The sequence below is a fragment of the Paramisgurnus dabryanus genome, chromosome 5 (assembly GCF_030506205.2).
Source record: "Paramisgurnus dabryanus chromosome 5, PD_genome_1.1, whole genome shotgun sequence".
In the NCBI taxonomy this organism is placed as follows: domain Eukaryota; kingdom Metazoa; phylum Chordata; class Actinopteri; order Cypriniformes; family Cobitidae; genus Paramisgurnus; species Paramisgurnus dabryanus.
In genome coordinates this window covers 46,190,689-46,215,455 of record NC_133341.1, presented here as the reverse complement: position 1 = coordinate 46,215,455, position 24,767 = coordinate 46,190,689, and the positions used below count along the sequence as shown (strand labels likewise).

The following is a 24,767-nucleotide window of genomic DNA, read 5'->3' as shown; positions in this document are numbered from 1 at the left end:
TAACATAGACATAATCTGACGTTTTAGTTCATTGATGTCTGTGCATGTGTGTGCTTTCTGGTTGTTAGTCTCATAAGCTGGGTTTCCATCGAAACGTGAAGTGAATCTTTTCAAAATTCACAAAAAAAGAAAATAAAACAAATATGGTATATTGTAACCAACAGAAAATAAAACAAGACACGCTTAGAAATAAAGAGAAGATTTCATTTAGTTACAATTTGGCAAGTTATAAATTTACCAGTTTGAATGTTCGTTATGTCAAAATTTATTTGGCAAATACGTTTCCATCTTCCACTATTCACATTTACTCTTTTTTTGTCAAAAACCACCTCAAGCGAGCATAAAAACTTTTTGCGAATTAAGGGATTTTTATTTAAAATTTGGCGTTTCTATCACTCGTTTCTTATATTATACTTTAAAATACCCATAAAATCAGTGTCTCTTTCTCACTCTGAATGTTTAAGAGTCTCAACTTTCATTTATTTATCATCATTTTATTTAATTTATCTGTGTTTGTTCAACATTTTTCACATTGCAGTTTTTTATATCAAAAACTATATTAATTATGCATAAATAAATGATATTAAATAAAATGTCAAAGTACCTATCCTATGTAAACCGTTATACGTGTTTTAACCTATTTTATGTATTATGTTTAGAAAGCTATTAATTCCTCCAGTATCCACATGAATATAAAATTACTTGAAGTGTCTGGGATAAGCACTGAGTAGAAGACAAAAGTCTCTGGAAAAGACACATGACCTCTGGGACAGATACTGGTTAACTTAAGTCATGTTTATTCATGTTTTTAATTTTCATGGAATTTGAACTTTAAACTAATTACAAGTTTACTCGAGTCTTAGATAATTTTAACGCATTTCAGCGAGGTGATTAAATGATAAAACGGCTTGCCATACCACTGTTTTCCTTTGCTCATCCAGAGCAGCAGGTGGCGCTGTAATCTCTACTCCACCTAAATGCGACACGAGCACAAACATCACAAAGGAAGAAACCCGAAGGTACCGTCAGTGTTTATACATTGATACAAGCTTTAATTCATGGACATTTTGGTAATTATCACAACTGTTTATTTAATTTCTTTATGTGAGAGTTATTCTGCAATGTCTTCCCTCAGTTTATGCATTACAAGTGTGAACATCGACAGAGCGAGAGTCATAAAACCACCCTTGCGAAGTTACCCGTTGTTATTTATCACATTTCATGTGCATATCGCGTTTATCAGGTTATAAAGATCATAAAGAGGCTGTGTGTGAAGATGCATTTGTCAAACACCATAGCTAAGGTTAGCTGTAGTCAGGAGATTACGAGCAAATTCTAATGGTTTATGCAAAGCGTTTAAATATAAGAAATGTATGTTTCTGTAAAGCATAATAACGAATGATATGGAAATGTATGATTTCTCAGGGGGTTTTAAAGCAATGTATATTAATCTAATTCAATAAACAAGTCTTTACACGTTTTAGATATTACAAATAATTATGGTTATTATTATTATGAGTAGTAGTAGTAAAATAATGTTAAAGCTAAACTAATAATTATATTAAATTATATGATAATGGTAATATTTGTTGTTGTGTTCTTTTTGAATATTGTTTTTTATGTGTTGATGACGTGAAATGCAATCAAAACTTAACATGATAAAATGTGTATTTGTTTAAAATACATTCTCACTGGTTCTCTATAAATATTACAAATTATAATAGTATTAATAATAAAATATTAATGTTAATAATGATAAGCTATGAATAATGTTAAATTGTGTGATAATGGTGATATTTGTATCTCTATATAAATTATATTTAAATAATGTATTGACATGAAATGCATTTAAAACTTAACATGATAAAATGTCTCTTTGTTTTATCATCTACACTCATTGGTTTATTTATATGTATGATGTTGTAACCTATCAAGTACACATTATTATATTATACTTAAAAAATGTATGTGTGTTTTGCCTTGTGTGTCATTTATAGATAGTTTTTTATCTCTTACCAGGCCTTTGGTTAAGGCAATTTCACTCATAACTGCTCAATACTATTGTTTTATTGTTTATCGCATGAATAATCAAATATCTGATCTCCCTTGTCTGTCCTGACTGTTAAAATGTAGACAGTCGTTTGACTTCGTTGGCTACCTTTTAACGCATTATGGAGTCATTGGCTAGTGAGGATGCAGGCGAAACAGAACCGATCAGCACTCAGAGTCTGTACGCCACGCTCGGCCTCTCACCGGAAGATGTGGACGCCCTCGCCAAGATTCCAGAAAGTGAGATCAGCGTGGAGACTCTTCCTTATCTAATTATGGAGCTCAAGGGAAAGCGGGCCAATAAGACAGCGGCAACCACAGATACTGAACATAGACACAAGCCCAGAACTTCACAGGAGAAGCAGGACACACCTGAGAAGCGAAAAAGCCCCCTGTCATCCAGCTCAAGACGCCCTGGCAGCCACGATCATGAGCATCACGGGAAAGAGGAGGGCCATCGGTCCACCGGAGGAAGAAGAGACTCGAGACACAGGTCTTCCCGTGAAAAACAAAGTGGGGATGATGTTGCTGTGGAGACGGAGGTGGTCGACCCCACAGTTTTCCCACATGAGTGCTCCCAGTGCAAGTGTGTGCTGAATTCAATAAAGGTAGTGAGAGAAAATTAAGAAAATGAAATTATATAATTGTCATGTTATAGCCTACACTGATTGTAAAACATATAAACATAGTTATGCAGTTAGTGGTATATAAAATGTTATGCTAGAAATGTGAAACCAGTAGATTTTCTGCTATACCATATATACTGGCTGGCTTAGATACTTCCTTGTGCCTACCAGTGAGCAGGACTGCTATATTTTACATGTTAAAGCAATAATGAAACATTGAAATGTAAAATATCATCCCAGGCAAGTTAAGTCGAAGATTAATGGTGTTACTTTTAAAAATAGTATTACATCTTGCTAAATTTATATATAATTCTCCTGATGCACAATTTACCAAATGCCCATGTCATTTAAAATCTATAAAAGCTAAATATCTCAGTTTCATAATCTAATGATGAGATTCAGAGCGTGAAAGTCTGATTTCACATTGATTATGTTGGCTTGAGAAAGCCAACATACTGTTGTTGCACTTAAACTTATTATTATTATTCTTTTTCCGAGACTAAAATTTCTAACTCTAACTCGTCCTAGAGCTTTCAAGCTACAGCCATCAAACTTTGGACAGACCTTCGGTCTGATCTGACTCGAGTTGCTATATCTTTTCTAACTGATGGGACCTTCCGAATTCCTAAACGGGGCGCTGAAACACCCCAAAATTTCCATTGACTTAACATTGAGACAAACTTTGACGGGTCATAGCTGCGAGTGAGAAACTTGTAGAAACTTTTGGCTTACCACATTTAAGGAGGCTGACAGGCTGTGTAAGAACATACCTCACAATGGGGTGTAAGCTGTACCCCTGGGGTGTAAGAGGCCCCCAAAATTTCCCATTGACTTATAATGGGGCAGGAAACATGCCCATAAAAGGGAATAAAAGCGTCCCAGATGGAATATCTTCACTTTAGAGTGTCTTAGAGACATGGGGGTGGGCTCATTTTACTCAAGCATCCAATCAGTCTCTTAGGATCACCCCAGAGCTATTAAGCCACGCCCCTAGCAACAATTTTGGGTACCCTAGCAACATCTCCCATAGACTACCATTATAAAAAGCCCAGATGGATATCTTTGCACCAGAGTGTCATAGAGACATAGGGGTGGGCTCATTTTACTCAGGCATCCAATCAGTCTTTTAGGATTCTTATTGAGGTATTAAGCCACGCCCCTAGCAACAAAATATGAAGACCCTAGCAACATAATAAACAAAGCCTTATATCTCTGGATCTGAACATCGTAGAGACACAGGGGTTGGACCGTTTTACTTGTGGCTTGAAGTGTAATCATTATGGGATGGCAATTTTCTCCCTAGCAACCAAACTTAGTACCCTAGCAACGGAATAAACAAAGCCTTATATCTCCGCTTCAGCACATCATAGAGACACGGGGGTTGGACCGTTTTACTTGTGGCTTGAAGTGTGATCATTATGGGATGCCAATTTTCTCCCTAGCAACCAAACTTAGTACCCTAGCAACGGAATAAACAAAGCCTTATATCTCCGCATCAGAACATTGTAGAGACACGGAGGTTGGACCGTTTTACTTGTGGCTTGAAGTGTGATCATTATGGGATGCCAATTTTCTCCCTAGCAACCAAACTTAGTACCCTAGTAACGGAATAAACAAAGCCTTATATCTCCGCATCAGAACATTGTAGAGACACGGGGGTTGGACCGTTTTACTTGTGGCTTGAAGGGTGATCATTATGGGATTCCAATTTTCTCCCTAGCAACCAAACTTAGTACCCTAGCAACGCAATAAATGTTAGCTTCATGCTAGCTTCCTGCTAATCATGCTAGCTTCATGCTAGCTTCATGCTAATCATGCTAGCTTCATGCTAATCATGCTAACTTCATGCTAGCTTCATGCTAATCATGCTAACATCATGCTAGCTTCATGCTAATCATGCTAACTTCATGCTAATCATGCTAACATCATGCTAGCTTCATGCTAATCATGCTGGCATCATGCTAGCTTCATGCTAATCATGCTAGCATCATGCTAGCATCATGCTAGCATCATGCTAGCTTCATGCTAATCATGCTAACATCATGCTAGCTTCATGCTAATCATGCTAGCATCATGCTAGCTTCATGCTAATCATGCTAGCATCATGCTAGCTTCATGCTAATCATGCTAACATCATGCTAGCTTCATGCTAATCATGCTAGCATCATGCTAGCTTCATGCTAATCATGCTAACATCATGTTAGCTTCATGCTAATCATGCTAGCATCATGCTAGCTTCATGCTAATCATGCTAGCATCATGCTAGCTTCATGCTAATCATGCTAACATCATGCTAGCTTCATGCTAATCATGCTAGCATCATGCTAGCTTCATGCTAATCATGCTAGCATCATGCTAATCATGCTAACATCATGCTAGCTTCATGCTAATCATGCTAGCATCATGCTAGCTTCATGCTAATCATGCTAACATCATGTTAGCTTCATGCTAATCATGCTAGCATCATGCTAGCTTCATGCTAATCATGCTAGCATCATGCTAGCTTCATGCTAATCATGCTAACATCATGCTAGCTTCATGCTAATCATGCTAGCATCATGCTAGCTTCATGCTAATCATGCTAGCATCAAGCTAGCTTCATGCTAATCATGCTAGCTTCATGCTAATCATGCTAGCATCATGCTAGCTTCATGCAAATCATGCTAGTATCATGCTAGCTTCATGCTAATCATGCTAGCATCATGCTAGCTTCATGTTAATCATGTTAACTTCATGCTAATCATGCTAGCTTCATGCTAATCATGCTAGCATCATGCTAGCTTCATGCTAATCATGCTAGCATCATGCTAGCTTCATGCTAATCATGCTAACATCATGCTAGCTTCATGGTAAATCATGCTACCTTCATACTTAAACATACTAACAGCCAGATAGCCTACTAAACTAAACTTATGTCAAACCGTTTTAAACGTTCAGGCTACGCTTTCTCAAGCCAACATAAAGTTTGTCTTCAAACTTTACTATCTAGTTTTTACATGACCTTACTCAGTCAATAATAAAGATATCAAGATTATATTACCACAGAATGTTTTTTTTTACATTTTATACACTAAAAAAGTTATGGTAAGCTAAAAAAAGAGCTATAGTTTTTTTTGTGGTTTACTGTTTTCTTACATAAAATCATCCTACACTGTAAAAAATAAAGATTTGCTTGTTCAACTTAAAAACATATTTTTGTAAAATTTAAGTGCCTTAAAATTTTGAGTTATTTCAACTTAAAAATATTACTTTACACAACATTTTTACACAATTTCAGTTTAAAATTTAAATGCAACCTAACATACTTTTTTAAGTTGAACAAGCAAATCTTTATTTTTTTACAGTGTAGGATGATTTTATGTAAGAAAACAGTAAACCACAAAAAAAACTATAGCTCTTTTTTTAGCTTACCATAACTTATTTAGTGTATAAAATGTAAAAAAAAAACATTCTGTGGTAATATAATCTTGATATCTTTATTATTGACTGAGTAAGGTCATGTAAAAATCAATGTGAAATTTTTATATCAGTTTAGTTCTCTTCTAAGTGAACTCATCTGTAAGTAATCGGATTGATGGCTCAGTCTGATTGAAAAGCCTTTATGTAAACACCTTAACTCTTTCCCCGGCAGCGTTTTTTTTAAGTTGCCAGCCGTTTCATCCTACCTTTATTTGTTCTCTTTTTATTACCTCTCAAATATCAAAAATATCAGATAATTGCGTTTTTGTAAAGGACTTTTGACAGAGATCAGATTCAGAGCGATGATCAAAACATACACGGAGTTTGAACTGTTTGCCCTAAGGGGATACTTCGGGGTTTATAAGTTGGGTAAGAGCGCCACCTTGTGGATAATGTGGAAATACAGATTGCCGGAAAAACTTGTCATTGGCAGGGAAGGGTTTACTCTTAAAGGTCCCATTCTTCCTGTGTTTTTGAAGCTTTGATTATGTTTACCAATGCAAATTTCGTATTGAAAGGGATGGTGTATTCCGATATGTGATTCGATCATCATGAGAAAAAGATGCATGTAAACACGTGAACTGTGTTATAATTCATTTATCACACTTGTTTTGCATTCTTGACTTTACAGACATGGAAAGAACATCTTTTGGGTTACCGTCACAAATCGCGTGATTCGAAGTCGTCTTGGCGAAGTTCGCGTTCTTCCCTGCCTCATAAAAGACCATACAGCTCTAACCCCATACCAGGTACACAACTTTTCATCCACACCAATAAAAGTTCCTGTTTGTAGCTACATTTAAAAAATGTGTACATCATCAAAGTCCAGAAACTTTTTACAATTACAGCATTGCAAATAATTTAGAACACATTGAGCAAATATTGTTTTGTGTGTCTGTTTAAGGTGACACCTCGATGTCCACTACAATAGACCATCCATACCCTCCGAAGGTAATTTAGACTACTGAATTTATGTATAATATATAACTGTGCTGCTGCTTTAATGTCTATTATTTGTGCAATCAAATTCAAATGCAAGCGCTTTGCTATATATTTTTTTATCATTATTATTTATCCTTAGCCCAGCACCAAAGTGGTAGTCGCCAAGTTTCATATGGGCGCTGTGTCCCTGGAGGAACTTTTAGAGCTCAGCAAGCCGTTTGGCACAGTAGTAAAACACTTGGTGTTCCCTGCAAAGGTAATAAAACACCAGAAAGAGATGTAAAAGTAATGCTGAATAATGAAACCATCTGTAACATCCTGACATGTTTTGTTCCACAAACGAAGAAAAATCTTAAATTTATAAGAACCCATGAAAAGAGGGGATAAAAGGGGTATTTTACCCAAAAAATTTTATTAGCCCATATTTTACTCACCCTTATATTATCCTATGTGTATATGACTTTATTTTTCCAGCCAAACATAGTCGGAATTATATTAAATGGCACCTACTATGGCCTTTTTCAAAAGATATAATATAAGTCTCAGGTGTGTCTAGAATGTGTCTGCGAAGTTTTAGCTCAAAATACACCACAGATCATCTATTATAGCATGACCTAAATGCCCCTATTTGGGTGGGAGCAAAAACACGCCGTTTTAATGTGTGTACCTTTAAAGGTGACATAGAATGATTGAATGGGGTATTTATCCTTGTTCTGTGATGTGACATGTAGACACATTTTTTTTGTTTGGGTCTGTAATGCCTTAGAAGCTTCCTAAAACCTCTCTCAGATAGCTCTATTAGGGTGGGGGATTTTAAACAAGTGGTTTTGCACCTATTTGGCTCCCCCTACTGGCTTAACTTGAAATCTCAGTACTGATTGGCTGACTTTGCTGCCACTCAAAAAATGTAACCAATTATTTTAAAGTGGAGGGGCAGTTAGATGCCTGTGATGTCATAAGCCTCAGTTTTTAAGATTGGGCCGTTTTCTGGCTTACAAACAGACAGTGTGCTTTTTACTTAAAACACATCTGATTAATACAGTCTGAGACAATAGTATGTAGTGGACAGAATATAACTCGCTGAGGGTGGAAACTATGGTAATGCAGGACTTTGAGTGGGCGGGCCTTTATCAATGTGACCTCACATTGATAAGAGAATCAAAATGGCATGTCTAATGAGACTGCTTTGGTTAAATGGGGATTAAAAACAAGGAGCAAAAACTACTCTATTAATGATGAAACCCTTTGGGGATTTTCGTGGATATTACCTCTGTTAATGCTATGTGGTGGATTACAGGGATTTTTGGAGTTTGCTTCTCAGAAGGAGGCTCAAAACATGGTCAGACACTATCAAATGAAACCTGCCTTTGTCAAGGAGAATCGAGTCACCCTGTACTTATCACCTACAGTGGATGGCATCCATGTGAGTACTAACCTTACCCATCACATTCCAAAGAGTCAGATTGGCATCAGCTTTTCCAGCATTACAGTGGGTTTCGTAGACAGCTTTTGGATGTTTCTGATTGACAGTCGCCACCCTGGTTTGAAGAGCCTTCGCAAAAACGAGCCAAACATTCGACCGTGCCTTCAGTAGTTTGCTTCTCACGTTTGCCTTCTGGAGATGTTGAGGCCGAGGTCTTGAAGCTCGCAGACATGTTCGGCGAAGTGCGGCAGTCGAAATTCACAGACTGTAAGGTAGAGTAACCACATGGAGGAACTGTCGAAATGTAACTTTGTTTTTTAAAATGTTAAAAGGTTTTTGTGCACGTTTAGGCCTTGATTGAGATGGTAAACTGGCGAGATGCAGATATCATGGTGAAGTATTACCACAGCAACCCTCTGAGGATTCAAGGCAGGACCGTCAAGGTTTACATGGCCCACGTGACAAGCCTGCGGTAAGAGACTGGTTTTTCAACTACAGGAATGCTTGACAATAAATCACTTGTTGTATATTTGTAAAGTAACATCAAATGCTCTGCATTCACTCAGTTCCTATGGTGAATGCTGGCCAAATTTGGCATGGTTTTAGCATGCACCTGAACAAGAATGTTTCTTCGAAACTAAATAAAGTGTTTTTGCAGAGAGGACAGCCCAGAGCATCCATCCAGGAAAGGTGACACCAGCAGTAAACCGAGAGACGAATCGTCCATCAACAAGGAGAAAACCAACAGCTCCAACCAGGACAACATGGACCCCCCTGAGAAACATGAAGAGGAGGATGAAGAGGGGATTCAGATGGAAGATGAACCTGGGCTTCTTGATGATGCAACAGATGACATCATGACACAAGCAGAGGAGGAGGAGACTAAGATGGGGGAGGAGGAGCCTGCTGCTGCTCAGGAAGACCGAGAGGATTACAGAGAAAGAGCTTTAGATGATCATCCAGATGATCGACAGGTTTGTTTAACGTGTTAACACACGCAAAGTTTACTTGTATTTTTGCTTGCACTGCACTCCTTATATTAAAGCATATATGGATGCATCATTCACATTTGTGAGATCAGAATAGATCAACGAATTACTTCAAGCTAAAGATTTTATTTTTTAAAGGATGGCATTGATTTTGACGCAGTGACTAAGCATGTTTTTATATATTTGTATTTTCAGGATGATTGGCAGGAAGATGCAGAATTTCCTGAAAACATTGAAGATTTTGTAACATTAGATGAGCTGGACAGCACAACGGGTGAAACGGCTTTAGGTATATCAAATAAACAGCTCTGCCCAAATCCATTAAAGTATTATTCCTTTTTCTTAAAAAAAATCCAGATAATTTACTCACCATCATGTCATCCAAAATGTCGATGTCTTTCTTTGTTCAGTTGAGAAGAAATTCAGTTTTTTGAGGAAAATATTGCAGGACTTTAATGGACCCCAACACAACAAATTTGCAGTTTCAAAGAACTCTAAATGATCCCAAACGAGTCATAATCGTCTCATCTAGGGAAACGATTGAAAATATGCACTTTTAAACCACAACTTCTCGTCTTCCTCTGGTCGTGTGATGCGTCAGCGCCACCTCATGTAATACGTCATCACGTCAAGAGGTCACCGATGACGTATCGAAACTACGCTCCAGCGTTTACAAGTGTGGAGAAAAATGACAAAAATTCCGACATTGTTGTATGTCGAATGATACTTATTAATGTCTTTGTGTCAGTTAATGTTTAAAATGGTCCGCAAATATGCGTTTTTTTATATGTAACACGTGACCTTTCAATGTCATTACGCTATTACGTGAGGATCGCGCTGGCTCGTCACACAGCAGGAGGAAAAAGAGAAGTTGTGGTTTAAAAGTGTATATTTTTTATTTGTCTTGCCAAAAATTACAATCGTTTCGCTAGATAAGACCCTTATGCCTCGTTTGGGATCGTTTAGAGTCCTTTGAAACTGCAATTTTAAACTGCATTAAAACTGTAAAGTGTTGGGGTCCATTAAAGTCCATTAAAATGAGAGAAATCCTGGAATGTTTTCCTTAAAAAACATAATTTCCTCTCGACTGAACAAAGAAAGACATCAACATTTTGAATGACATGCTGGTGAGTAAATTATCTGGATTTTTTTTAAGAAAATGGACCAATCCTTTAAAGAGGTCATATCAGAACTCATGATATTAGCAAAGCATCCATCTTGCACAGTATCCTTACTTAGTTTATAATGGAAAAACTAAAATAAATGAACTATTTTTTTACAGTTACTGTTTTAGAAATGTTTTCATGTTATCTTAACTAATAAATGTGTATATAGGCAGTGAATTAGATAATTTAAATGTATGCATTTGACCGACGTTATTATCCAAAAGTTTTTTTTAAGGTGAATATTTTATCAGTATATGTGTTTCCTGGGAATCAAACCCATAAACTTTGAACTGATAGCGCAATGCCCTACCATTTGAGCTACATGAACAAATTCATATTTTTCCCACAGTGCACTAATCTGTGTCAGTAATACTTTTTTATTGTTTTTTTTTTCTAGATAAATTTCATCCACAGGTCAGTATCACCACTCTCATTTAATACCTCACAATTTTCCAGCATGACACTACAAGAAAAGGCAATGGCTGTGTCCGAAACCGCCTCCATCCATACTATATAGTAGTCGAAAAGCAGTAGGCGGTACCCTACTAGTGGTATGTCTGAATTCATACTATAGTATTACAAAAACAGTAGGCGAAAGATGACCTACTACTTCCGGCAAGATCTCAAAGTGTTTTTTAGATGGACACAGGACACTCGGGAGAGTAGTTATCCAACCAAAGAAAAAGTAGAGTGATTGTTTTATTCAAAAATGTCCAAAAGCAAATACAAATATTACAACAGCTGTGCCTTGTGGTTACATTGCACTTGTTTAATGTCATTTCAGTTAACAACTAACTTGTTGTTATGACGAGATGACGTACTGTATGTCAAAGGATGTCTCAATCTGATGGATGTAGTATGCCCGAATTCATTCATACTATGCATATTCATACTACAGTATATAGGGCGATTTTGGACGCAGCCAATGCCTACTAGCTGGTGGTGTAGGCCACAAGGAAATCAATTCAAACAACTCAAATGTTAAAATGTAGAAATATTTGTGTTCTGTTTAGGGTCAGACTAAGATCAGCTTTGACTTTCAACAGAAATGAATGAAAGGTTCCTGTCATGTCTGTTTTGATTTGCACTTTCACAGGAAGGTAAAGTGGTGGTGGTGTGGCCTGTCCGAAAAAAACATAACTTGTTGAAGGATCTCTCCAGTTTATGTGCACCCTTTGGCACCATAGTGAAACACACTGTATCAGTATACAGACAGGAGGTCAGTCACATGTGTCTTTGCTGATTTAAGTTCATTCGAACTATTTTTTTACTAATTCTTATGTGTTCCTGTAGGCTGTAATTGAACTTGAAACGGATGAGAAAGCTCAAGAAATGGTGCAATTCTACAGAAAACGCAAAGCAAAGTTGTGTGGGAGACCTGTGTCTGTTTATATGTCTTTCACCATGAAGACGATAGAGGTACTTTACACAGGGATCTCTTTAACATTTGAAGCCATTTTTTAGCACTCATAGTGTGATTGTTACATAACAATGTTAGATCGGGGTGTTCCAAACTGGAGTACCCCGGCTGATTCGAAAGGGTAATTACAGGGTGCTCGTGAGTTGAAAAAAAATATTGAATTTAAATAAATCATATAATGTAAATGAACAATTAAAGTAAAAAAATAAAACGCTTACTAACAAAAAATATATTTTATCAGTTTAATCTGCAAGCCATCGCGCAACCCTAAAATGTATAAAAAAAAACGGAGAACTCATGCAAAATGGACAGTACAATAAAGGAAAATGTCCTAACGAAAGTCTAATCTGATTTTTATTTAAATAAATTTTATTATTTTTATTTCTCTTGATTTTATTCTTATTTTTAACGGTTTTATACTTTTATTCCTGTTTTATTCCTTTTCACACATTTAAACAGTTTTTATTCAAATCTAATTTATTTTCTTTTTATTGATATTTTAAATTCATGTATCTTTGATTTCTTGTTTTCTCATTTCTATTTAAAGCACTTTGAATGACCTCTGTGTATGAAATGTGCTATACAAATAAGCTTGCCTTGCCTTAATCACAGATAATTATAATGATAACTATGTTAAATACTACCGATAATTTTTTTTAAACAAATGGAATAAAAAATATGGATCAATAGATTCCAGTTCTTTTAAAACATACAAGCTAACTGTATACTATGTTAGCAAAGCTAATTTTGACAAGCTATTGCCACTAGATGGCTGTCAGTTTTGAAACCTTGTTGTAAACTGATATAATTAAAATAACAGCGATGGTTAAACCTCCACACACTTTGTTTTAGAGCCCTAGCGGGAGATCTGTTTTCATCAGCTTTCTTCCTACCAAGAGAGAGACGCGGCTGAGATATACACACAAGTTTCTCTTTAAACTGGCAGAGCCCTTTGGAAAACTTACAGGCTTCTTTCTAAACAAGAAACTGGGAACGGTATGTATACATATATTTGCGCACATATATTAATATTCGGAGCTCCACCTGATGTTTTTTCTCCGCACTGCTTTTTTTCACAGAGTTACTTGCAGTTTGAAATGGCAGAGGCAGCTGAAAAGATGGTTGCGCATTACGCCTGCAGACCATGCAGATTTTTGGGTTCGGTGCTGAAGATTAGTATGTGCAGGAAAGGAGACTCTCTGATTCGATGGTAGGTGATTGTTGCCGATTAATTCACTCATTTTAGTGGAGTGTTGAAAAAGTTAAAACATACATGAAATTGATATTGTGTTCAAAAGTACAAGAGCTGAACCACTAGGGGCTTTAAGTGAAACAAACTAAACGAAACATAACCTTGTGTATAAAGTGCCTGGATGTCAGGGCTCGCAAAATTCTTCAATTTTTGGTAGCCCGAAATTTATATAAGTAGCCAGAATAAAAAATACATTGTTTAATGTAGAATATGAATAAATCCTGGATTTCCATGCAAGCCAAATATTCCTGACCATCCCCTAACGTTAGTTTTTGGTTTCCAGAACGTTATTTTTCAAGGTTTGTTTTTCATGTTTCATGAGATATCTACAGTTTTTGCTCTGTTGTTGATGTAGGAGACAACTTGATCCAGAATATGAGAAGAAAGAATTTAAAACGGACTCAAAGGAACCTGAACAAAGCACAGACAAGACAGAAAAAGACCAGGTAAACAAGAGTGATACAAATGAACATCACAATTACAACATTTACAGCTTTAAAGGGACACTCTACTTTTTTTAAAATATGCTCATTTTCCAGCTCCCCTAGAGTTAAACATTTGATTCTTTGGAATCCATTCAAGCTGATCTCCGGGTCTTAGCATAGCTTAGCATAATCCATTGAATCTGACAAGACCATTAGCATCGCGCCTAAAAAATAACCAAAGAGTTTCGATATTTTCCTATTTAAAACTTGACTCTTCTGTAGTTACATTGTATACTAAGACCCACAGAAAATTTAAAGTTGTGATTTTCTAGGATTTTTCTAGGCGCATTGATATTACGTAGGGTCCCAAATAGTCCCCTGCCATTAAAATATAATAAGGGGACTAATTTCGGCTGCTGCGTAATATCATTGTGCCTCCTGCAGCCATGTTACAGCAGCAAAGTCCTTGATTATTACGCCAGAATGAGAGTGTAGTTCCTAGCCATATCTGCCTAGAAAATTGCAACTTTTAATTTTCCGTTGGTCTTAGTACACGATGTAACTACAGAATAGAGGTGGAAAAAGTACTAAAATATTGTACTCAAGTAAAAGTAAAGTTACTTTAATAATATTTTACTTAAGTAAAAGTAAAGTTACTTGTCTAAAAATCTACTCAAGTAAAAGTAAAAAGTAAGTCATACTAAGTAAGTTTTTTTACAGCGGGAAGAGGTGGAGGATTCTAGTATAGTTAAAAAACGACAAGGGAATATACATCTCAAACTAGTTGTTTTTAATTGTAGGAACATCTTTACAATTAAACTGCAATAACAAAAGTTAATAAAATAAAAAGCTTTTTTAAAGTAAGAAACATTTATGGAATTGTTTAATGATTTTTACAGGTGAGTTATGCACTTTTGAAGGTGGTCAGCAGCTGGTAAATACAATCACTATAGTAAGGTTGTAATTGATGTATTGCTGGTAACATACATTACTTTAATAAACTATATATCTAGTTTAAATGAGCATATAATGAGATGAGTGCCATGTCTATATACATTTGACACGTTTATTATCTTCTTACTTCCCTGACCTGGGTACCTGATGACCTTTATTCTTCTCTCTCTCGCGCGCGCGCTCTCTCTCTCTCGCTCTCTCTCTCTCTCTCTCTGCAATGTCTAATGACCTGCACAGTCTCGAGGATGTTTTGAAGTTGTGTTTGACTTGACGCGAAGCTGCTAGACCTCGGAAGATAATGCGCATGGTATTAAAAACGCGTCGTGCAATTTTGTACTTAAGAGCATGAATCCTACCTTTCATAGAAATGAAACACTCGCTTCGCGTCAGTGGAAAGTGGTCGCTTAAATATGACCAGGGGTTTCTTTCATAAGATTTGAACTGAGGCGGGTCTGCATTAGTTCGCGCCTGTCTCGTCCGTCTCCATGGTTCTTTTTGCGCGTTCCCCGGGCCCCGCCCATTTACATCCGTTGCGCGTCTTTATCACCTTGCTTTTTAAAATATTTTTTTACTCAGTAACGGATAGGATTTAAAATGTAGCGAAGTACAATACTTTAAACAAAACATACTTAAGTAAAAGTAAAAATACAGATTTTAAAAACTACTCAAAAAAGTAAAAATACACAAAAAAACTACTCAATTACAGTAACGTGAGTAAATGTAATTCGTTACTTTCCACTTCTGCTACAGAAGAGTTAAGTTTTAAATAGGAAAAATATCCAAACTCTTTGGTTATTTTTAGGGGCGATGCTAATGGTCTAATAAGATTTAAATTGATTATTTTAAGCTATGCTAAAAGTGGTAGTGCCAGATCCAGAGACCAGCTGAATGGATTCCAAAACTGTAAGAATCAAATGTTTTTAACTCTAAGGGAGCTGGAAAATTTGCATATTTCCTTCTTTTAATTTTTGTATTTAATCTAAAATTAAAAATTAAAACATCTCTTTATTCTCAAAATATTACGACTTTATTCCCGTAATTTTACTTTTGGATTTAAAAAAAAAATCTACTAGGTAAATTTCGCATTATAATAACTTTAACCTTGAGATGTTGTATTTTATCTGGGCCCTAATCCTCCTTGGTAAACATGAATTTGGCTTAATCGCTTGTAAATAAAATTTTATTTACAGTATTTTGTAAATAATGTATTCTTATATTGAATGATTTGTATAATAATAGAATATTTGAACATTTTAAACTGCACCATTTCAGGCTGACTTAGGGTTGTTTTATTAGTTTTAGTTGGTAGTTGTCTGGGGATAACAAATCTCAGAATGTCGCCACTGGCTAATCAGAACCAAGTATTCCAGAGCGTCGTGTAATAATAAACAATATTAATATATTGAATTACTGTATTTTGTGTTTGTAGAATGATCACAGCTCTGTACCAGATTGTGAAGGGGTGTGTGGAGATCCTGTGTGTGAAGATAAAGGTTCAGAAGATACTGATCAGCAAGACAAAACCCCTCTGGGTCCTTACCAACCTGATCATTGTGTGGGTAAGTCACCTATTTAGTTTTCTTTATTAAATTGATGGACTCTCCCCCTTTTCGTCCATTGTCCCTTCCTGTAAGAGATTTTTGCTTTTATTTAAATAAACACCAGATGATTTTAAAACATTTTAACGGTTATTAACACTACGTAAGAAATGTGTTTACCTGTGACTGTATAGATTGTATGGCCAATGACATAGATGTAAGCAGACAACATTGCTAAAGGAAAACTGAAAAGCATCCTAAAACAAACTTCTTCACTTTATTTCAGGTGTGAACTATGTCATCCCAGTTGCGGGTTTCTTCTGCAAGCTGTGTAATGTATTCTACAGTGATGAGAATAAAGCCAAATCAGAGCACTGCAAAACCCTGGAGCATTATAACAACCTTAAGGTAATCGAATATAGTTACAGTAGAGTTAAAATGGTTTGCAGTAATCTACAGCTGCGTTTAAGTCTTAAACCGCCTTTCCACTGCACACGACATTCGGATACGATTGTCGGAGTATGCCCCCTAGTGGATTTTGTAATGAAGTTTTTGTTTGTTCTTAACATGGACGAAATGCCCAAAACCCTTGATCACTTAAAGGGACACTTCACCCATTTGGATAAACCTTTGTATAGTTAGAACCCCAGTCAGTTTATACATTATATCAGTATGTGTATCAAACCCATGACTTTTATGTTGCTGATGTAATGCTCTGCCATTTGAGTTACATGAACATCAGGAATCATGTACATAGTTCATACTATAATTCAGCTGTTTTATACAAATGAAAAAAAAATTTAATGTAGCAGATCTTGGTGAAATCTCTTAGCTATATGGATGAACACATCTTGATTTGATTTCCAGGTCAAATGTGGTGAAGTGGTGGAGCAGACTGACAGTCCTCCGGAGGACTGAGTAACAGAAGCAAGACATTGTACTTTGATTTGTCATTTGTTTTTTTTTATTTGGTTTTACTTCTGTATGGTTACCATTTAAATGTTTGTTTATGAAGCATTTTGATTGTGAAACAGATCATGAAGACATGGTGATGTTTGGATGTGAATCAGTGAAGAAGATGAAACTGTACAAGTATATCTGAATGAGTTTGTGACCGTAAGCTCTTGAAATAAACTTGAGTTTGTAAAAAAATTGTAAAAATAGTATTTGTGATGTCAGGTATGTTTGTTTACTCTCATCCGTGTATCACAGTATGCATGTTTTTTATCACCTTAATATGGACAGATTACCATATCAAGTAATGCAAGACTCTTAATCAGGGTCTGTGAAGTCACAGCTGTGTCGGTGTGACATCATAACATTTCCTACCATTTTTTTGCTTACATCAAATTTAAATTGACCACATTTTTATGTTTCTGGCCTACTTTGAAAGTCATTGAGATTTTATTTTTTATTCTTTGCCTTGAAGTTCAAGGCGGCTGTAAAGGGTCAGAAATAACGGTAGCACTTTATAATGAGGTTGAATTTTTAACAGTAGTAAATGCATTAGCTAACATGAAATATACTTTTTTTTTTTTGTAAAAAACAAAATGTAAATCAAAATGCACAATGAACTAACATGAACAATTATATGGGCATTAACTAAAATCAACAAAAAAGAATAAATGCTGAAAAACTATATTGCTCATTGTTACTTCATGTTAGCTAATGCATTCACTAATGTTAACAATAAACCTTATTGTAAAGTGTTACAAATATAACAATGTTTTTTACTATGCTGTATTGTTTAGTTGCTTTCTATTAAAACTGCTCATCCATTCAAATGCAACCAAACTGTATTGTCAAAATGCATGTTTTTGCATCCAGAAATGTACACCTTCAGTAATTTTACATGAAACAAACAACTGAAACTAATGAAAAAATGAAAAGAAAAAAGGTACATTTAAAACTAAATTTCATCTCATCACGGTCATCTAAACTGAAAAGTATGTGTAACCTGTGACAGTATAGTATGTGTTAGTCAAAAGTATATAACAATAATGTTTTATAATGTATGATTTAGAAGCACATTTAAATAACTTTACGTACGTTAGTATATCCATAAATAGTTTAAAAATAGATGCATTTAATTGACACTAAATAAATACCACAATTGATTTTGTACAGTGATTATACAGCAACACTCCTATATCACATCAGTTCAATTCAGTGACATCAGAAAAAATATGCACTACATCGATATTTGGTGAAGAGACAATATTTGTGTCATGTGTGCATTCTGTTACAGTAATTAGTGTATATTTGATAATACAGTATCAAGTCAACCATAAACAACTTACATTTACAATTCAATTTAAATAGTAACATGACACTCCAAAAGATACTGATTGGTTAAAGATGGCTTTTAGATCAAAAAGACTTTTCTATTAAAGGGTTAGTTCACCCAAAAATGAAAATTATGTCATCATTTACTTATTTATATCAATTTCTTTGCTCTGATAAACACAAATGAAGACATTTCGAGGAATATTTGTAACCAAACCATTCATGGACCCTAGTAAGAAAAAAGAATACTATGGAAGTAAATGGTGTCCACGAACGGTTTGGTTACAAACATTTCTCAAAATGTCGTCTTTCGTGTTCATCAGAACAAATAAATGTATACAGATTTGTAACAACCTGAGAGTGAGTAAATGATGAACGAATTTTCATTTTTGGGTGAACTATCCCTTTAAACATTTCTACAGCATACTGGGCTAAAGATCCTTAAAGAAAAGCCTTTTTCTTAGCTTACCATCCTTAAAGAACTACACGTTCAGAGAAATTCGCGTTTTTAACAAAGAGTTTTAAAGTGATACATTTAAAGGGCACCTATTATGCCCATTTTCACAAGATGTAAGAAAAGTCTCAGGTGTGCCCAGATTGTGTTTGTGAAGTTTTAACTCAAAATACCTCACAGATCATTTATTATTGCATGGCCAAAATGCCCCTATTTGGGTGGGAGCAAAAATTTGTTTTTTTGTGTGTGTCTGTACCTTTAAATGCAAATGAGCTACAGCTCCTTGCTTCCTTTCAAAAAGAGACAGTGAGCACTTTCATTTAAATAAGATCTGATTCCTGTGAATACAGTCTGAAACAATAGTATCACACTCTTGAAAGAGACAGTGTACAACTCGCTGAGGGCGGAAACTATGGTAAAGTGGCTGTGGGAGGGGCTTTATCAGTGTGACGTCACATTTACAAGAGACTCAAAATGGCATGTCTAATGAGACTGCTTCGGTATAACGGGATTAAAAAAAAAAAATTTTCATTGTATGGGGTTGTGTTCACACACTGCCAATACACATTTATGTCCACCTTGCAAAAATTGGATTTTGCATAATAGGTGCCCTTTAATATTAGCAGTGAATCTCAGAGTATTTGGCCTTGATCCACTGCTGACTGGGATTACCGGTGCATTGTGGGTAAGAGAATAACAATAATATATGTAAACCTATAGGCTTGGTGTAAGCGGTTGCACTGTCCACCATATACACACATGCACACATTGCTTCTTTACCTGAAATATTACATTTGACAGTTTAATTTTAAATCATAGCTGAATGGAGTATTTAGGGATTGTTTTCCTCTCCATTTTGTCGAGGAGAATCGTACCGCATAATCTGGCGGGGGGTGCCGTAACCCACCATACCGGACTGAGACGCTCCGCGATTGCTTCCCATCTGCAAACCGATTAAAGTCCTGCCCTGACGCAGCTGCTCCTCTGAAAACTCCCTCTTGTGTCCCTTAGCTTTCCTAAAAGACATTTAAACACAAAGTTATAGTGATATAACACTGCATTAGAAAATGTATATTGATTATAGGGTTGTACAGTTGTGTGAAAAAGTGTTGGGCCCCCCTCCAGATTTCTTATGTTATTGCATATTTGTCACACTTTAATGTTTCAGATCATCAAACAAATGTAAATATTAGTCAACGTTAACACAAGTGACCACAACATGCAGTTTTTTAAATGAAGGGTTTTATTATTAAGGGAAAACAAAATTCAAAACTACATGGCCCTGTGTGAAAAAGTGTTTGCCCCCCTGGTAAAACATAACTGTGGTTTATCACACCTGAGTTCAATTTTTTAGCCACACCCAGGTCTGATTATTGCCACACCTGTTTGTAATCAAGAAATTATTTAAATAGGACCTGCCTGACAAAGTGAAGTAGACCAAAAGATCCTTAAAAGCTACACATCATGTCGAGATCCAAACATATTCAGAAATTAAGTTTATTTAACTAAGTTCGGGAGGAGCATGGTCATGTGATCCAAACAATCAGTGCAAAGAGGTGCCTATAAATAGCAGTCCCTCACCTCTGTCCCGTGACAGATTTTTGCAGCATCCCTCCTCCACCCCATCACCTCACTCTCATCTAGATTCATTTATAACATTTAAATAGAGGGGAGTACTCTGGGTCCGGGCTCAAATTCCGAGCTCAGAGCCCTCTCCTAAATATGCTTTATCTCATTCCCTATCGATTACATGTTAATGCGAACTCACAAAACAAATGTAAAAGAAAGTAATTGAGATCTAGCAGTCTGGAAAGATTATAAAGCCATTTCTAAAGCTTTGGGACTTCAGTGAACCACAGTAAGAGCCATTAACCTTCCCAGGAGTCGCCGGCTGACCAAAATTACCCCAAGAGCCAAGCGATGACTCACCGAAGAGGTAAAAAAGACCCCACAACAACATTCAAAGAACTACAGGCCTCACTTGTTTCAGTTAAGGTCTGCATGGCAGAGTTCCAAGATGAAAAACGCTGCTGAGAAAAAATAACATAATGGCTCGTCTCAGTTTTGCCAAAAAACATCTTGATGATCCCCAAAACTTTTGAGGAAATACTCTGTGGACTGATGAGACAAAAGTTGAACTTTCTGGAAGGTGTGCGTCCCATTAAGTCTGCCGTAAAAGTAACAGCATTTCAGAAAAAGAACATCATACCAACAGTAAAATATGGTGGTGGTGGTAGTGTGATGGTCTGGAGCTGTTTTGCTGCTTCAGGACCTTTAAGACTTGCGTTGATAAATGGAACCATGAATTCTACTGTCTACCAAAACATTTTGAAAGAAGGGCAATGTCCAACCATCTGTTTGTGACCTCAAGCTGAAGCAAACACTGCAAAAAATGATGTGTTTATTTTTTGTTACATGCTCGTTACCGCTAAAAGTAGTGGAATTACAGTAACGGAATTACTTTGTAACGCGTTACTCCCATCACTGTTTTTAACACAACTTGTGTTGTCCCTTTCATTTATTTTAACATGAAATAACGCCTTAAATGGCATGACACAAACACAATGTGTAAAAAATTAACACATAATTTTTTGCAGCGAACTTGGGTTCTGCAGCAGGACAGTGAACCAAAACACACCAGCAAGTCCACATCTGAATGGCTGAAGAAAAACGAAATTAATTTTTAACCAATTTTGTGTGGCCTAGTCAAAGTCCTGACCTGAATCCTACCTTAAACCTTATAAAGGTGGTTCATGCTCGAAAACCCTTCAATAAGGCTGAATTGCAACAATTCTGCAAAGATTATCAGAAGCACTTGATTACAGTTGTTGCTGCTAAGGGTGCCCCACTATTTATTAGGTTTAGAGGGGCAAACACTTTTTCACCCAGGGCCTTGTTGTTTAGGATTTTGTTTTCCCTTAATAAATAAAAAACTGCATGTTGTGTTTACTTGTGTTATCTTTGATTAATATTTAAATTAGTTTGGTGATCTGAAACATTAAAGTGTGACAAAAATGCAAAAACATAAGAAATCTGGAGGGGGACCAACACTTTTTCACACCACTGTATATGATTTTATTCAGGTCTGTCCAGCTTACTTATGAAACCAGTCTTTGTCTCCACGATAATGACCGTCGTCTTTTGTAAGAGCTTCACTTCCCAGAGCTGTGAGTGTTCTTTGGACAGCAGCCATGTCCTTTCCTTTAACACAAAACTGAATAACTTAGATAAACATGACTCATGTGACACAACACAACTTGACCAAAGCATCTTTCACCTTATTAAACATACTGCTGATTGTAGTTGACAAAATCAAACACGCGCTACAACAAATTTCCAGTGACGTGTGTTACAGTACCTTCATAGAGATCAACTGTCTGAAATATGTCTCCTCTGTTAACTCCATATTCCTCAGTGGCCTGCAGGAACTGTGAGATTTTCTCCATTTGTTTAAAGATCATTTTAGTTTCTGTTATTTTCTTAACTGGCTCCATGCCACTCGGGTACAGACTGTTAATGAGACGGCACAAAATCTGTGAAAGAGAGAGAGAGAGAGAGAGAGGACATCATCAATCAAACTCCATCTAAAACACACACAGAACAAAGATCTTTAGCCAGACATTTGTTTGACTGATAGTTCACTTAGTCTGATTCTCAATAATGCATCATCATCCTGGCAGTGGCCTATTCATTTTAAAAGTCTTATGTAATGAAAAACGTTTATTGATCTTTTGAAATAAAAGTTTAAAGTGCTATGTTAACATACTAAACAGAAAAAATCCTCCTGGGTTTCAATGGGCTGCATCAGGAATGTGCATGTAAAATTAAATTGTGGTTTGTTAATCATAGCACTTTGAGAACGGTGTGCTAAAGGTGCCCAGGGGTTTTATTATTTCGTATTGTTAAGTGTTTGCATTTTTTTTTTTTTTTTTGCTTTATTACCCATAATGCACAAATAAGGTCTAATTTGCAGTCATTATATGTGTCCTTGTACCACAAAACCAGTTTAAGTAGCATGGGTATTTTTTGTAACAATAGCCAATAATACATAGTATGGGGCAAAATTATCAATTAGAATATTAAGTAAAGATCATGAAGATATTATGTAAATTTCCTACTATAAATATATATAAAAAATTATTAGTGTGTTGCTAAGGACTTCATTTGGACAACTTTAAATGCGATTTTCTGAATATTTAGATTTTTTTGCAGCCTCAGATTTCAGATTTTCAAATAGTTGTGTATATCGGCCAAATATTGCCCTATCCTAACAAACCATACATGAATGGAAAGCTTATTTATTAATAAATGTTAATTTTAAAGAAATTGACCCTTATGATTGGTTTTGTGGTCCAAGTTCACATTGCGATTTGCCACTTTTAAGGCTAAATCTTCCCTAGTAGTTTCTTTAATGCATCAATTTAAAAGTGAAATAAAATTATTTTATTAGATGCTGCTGCATGGAAATTTAATATGCTTTACTGTATGTGAAAAGCAACGTAAATCATAAAATTTTATCCTTTTACTGGGTAGAAGTGTCTGGAAATAGAAAAGGCCTATAGTTTCAGATCTAAGACTATGAGATTAGTCATAAACTTTAATTTCCATTTGCATATGTGCTTTATTTTGTGCTCATATTTCATACATACTGTTCCACTCATAAGCCATTTCTGGAAGTTCTGTTTGCCAGGTTCTGGTCGCTCCAGGTCGTCTCCACACTGTAACAGGATCCAGTTCACCAGTCGAGCTTCCAACTCAGCATCATACTTCTGGTCTATTTTCTCCTGGACCTCACGGCTGAGCCCATAGCTCGGTCCTCTGTTCGCCATAGACATCAACACCGACCCACAGGCCTGATAATCTGAAATTTCATAGGGCAGATAATCACAGCACATGAATATATTTGTTTTCTATTACAGTGTTACATTTAGAGATGCACCAAATATATGGATCACCAAAATTTACAGTGCAATTTTTGATATATTCTGCATAGATGATAGCATGGAAAACGATTTGATGCATCAATAATTTTTTATTTAATTATTTATCAAAACAGTGATCTATTAGTATGACAAAAGTTTAAATAAAAGAGCAAGTTACAAATATGTTCAATAAGTTTGTTATGGCATCAGCTAAACGAAATCTTATTGGTGCATCCCTGCTCTTAAACAGTAAGATATTCATGCACTTTTCCTTCCCTATACTACTTCTATATACAATGACGTATCATTGTGGACTTCAAACCAGTCCATATCTTAATACATTTGTTCTTTATTGCATAACCCTATAAAAAACTAAAGTGCGCGCTTATTCACACGCGGGATCGACATGCAACACGCATCAAATCACTCCAGAACAAAAAAGACTAATATGAGCATCTAATGTAAGCTCTTACACTAGTACAATAACCTTCGTTTATATTTGATCACGATCCGACGATAAAGAGCAGCATATGCAACAGCGCGTCGTTAATATAAAGATTTGACTGACGCATCTACAGTACTCACCAGCAGTGATGGAGTCCGTTTGTTGTTTTTCTCCTGTAATGTCCGTCTGTTGGCACCATAGATGAGAATCAGTGGGTGGTACGCATCGCAGCATCCGAAGCCTCGCGCGTTTTCACTGATGGAGAGGAGAGGGATGGGCTGGGCTGGGAAACACACGCTGGTTACAGTACGTCAAATCCGATAGGTGCATTGGTTGGGCGGATAAAAGAAGGTCGTTGAATGACATCATAAGACTTAATGCGTATGACAATTAGGTCATATGTTGCAAGTACAGTAG

The 24,767-nt window shown here is 36.1% G+C and overlaps 2 protein-coding genes across 4 annotated transcripts; one reads left to right on the top strand and one right to left on the bottom strand.

The window, feature by feature from the left end:
- The first annotated feature begins 955 nt into the window (after window positions 1-955).
- Window positions 956-19,214, top strand: LOC135774386 (uncharacterized). 2 transcript variants are annotated; one of them, XM_065284448.2, is made up of 19 exons: window positions 956-1,019; window positions 2,134-2,657; window positions 6,766-6,883; window positions 7,039-7,085; window positions 7,216-7,332; window positions 8,374-8,499; window positions 8,607-8,771; window positions 8,850-8,971; window positions 9,158-9,473; window positions 9,684-9,777; window positions 11,052-11,068; window positions 11,751-11,873; window positions 11,948-12,073; window positions 12,927-13,070; window positions 13,154-13,284; window positions 13,682-13,772; window positions 16,135-16,264; window positions 16,530-16,651; window positions 17,111-19,214. In XM_065284448.2, the coding sequence occupies exons 2-19, from the start codon at window positions 2,172-2,174 to the stop codon at window positions 17,159-17,161; spliced, it is 2,526 nt and encodes an 841-aa protein (XP_065140520.1). In that variant the 5' UTR covers window positions 956-1,019; window positions 2,134-2,171; the 3' UTR covers window positions 17,162-19,214. The 2 variants fall into 2 exon arrangements, with proteins under 2 accessions (XP_065140520.1, XP_065140519.1); XM_065284447.2 differs by having other exon boundaries at window positions 963-1,070.
- On the bottom strand, window positions 17,462-24,649 carry tagln3a (transgelin 3a). 2 transcript variants are annotated; one of them, XM_065284450.2, is made up of 5 exons: window positions 24,491-24,649; window positions 23,633-23,844; window positions 22,342-22,516; window positions 22,082-22,184; window positions 17,462-19,999 (listed from the first exon to the last, which is right to left on the bottom strand). In XM_065284450.2, the coding sequence occupies exons 1-5, from the start codon at window positions 24,582-24,584 to the stop codon at window positions 19,816-19,818; spliced, it is 768 nt and encodes a 255-aa protein (XP_065140522.1). In that variant the 5' UTR covers window positions 24,585-24,649; the 3' UTR covers window positions 17,462-19,815. The 2 variants fall into 2 exon arrangements, with proteins under 2 accessions (XP_065140522.1, XP_065140523.1); XM_065284451.1 differs by lacking the exon at window positions 24,491-24,649 and adding an exon at window positions 24,379-24,467.
- Between the last annotated feature and the right edge of the window lie 118 nt (window positions 24,650-24,767).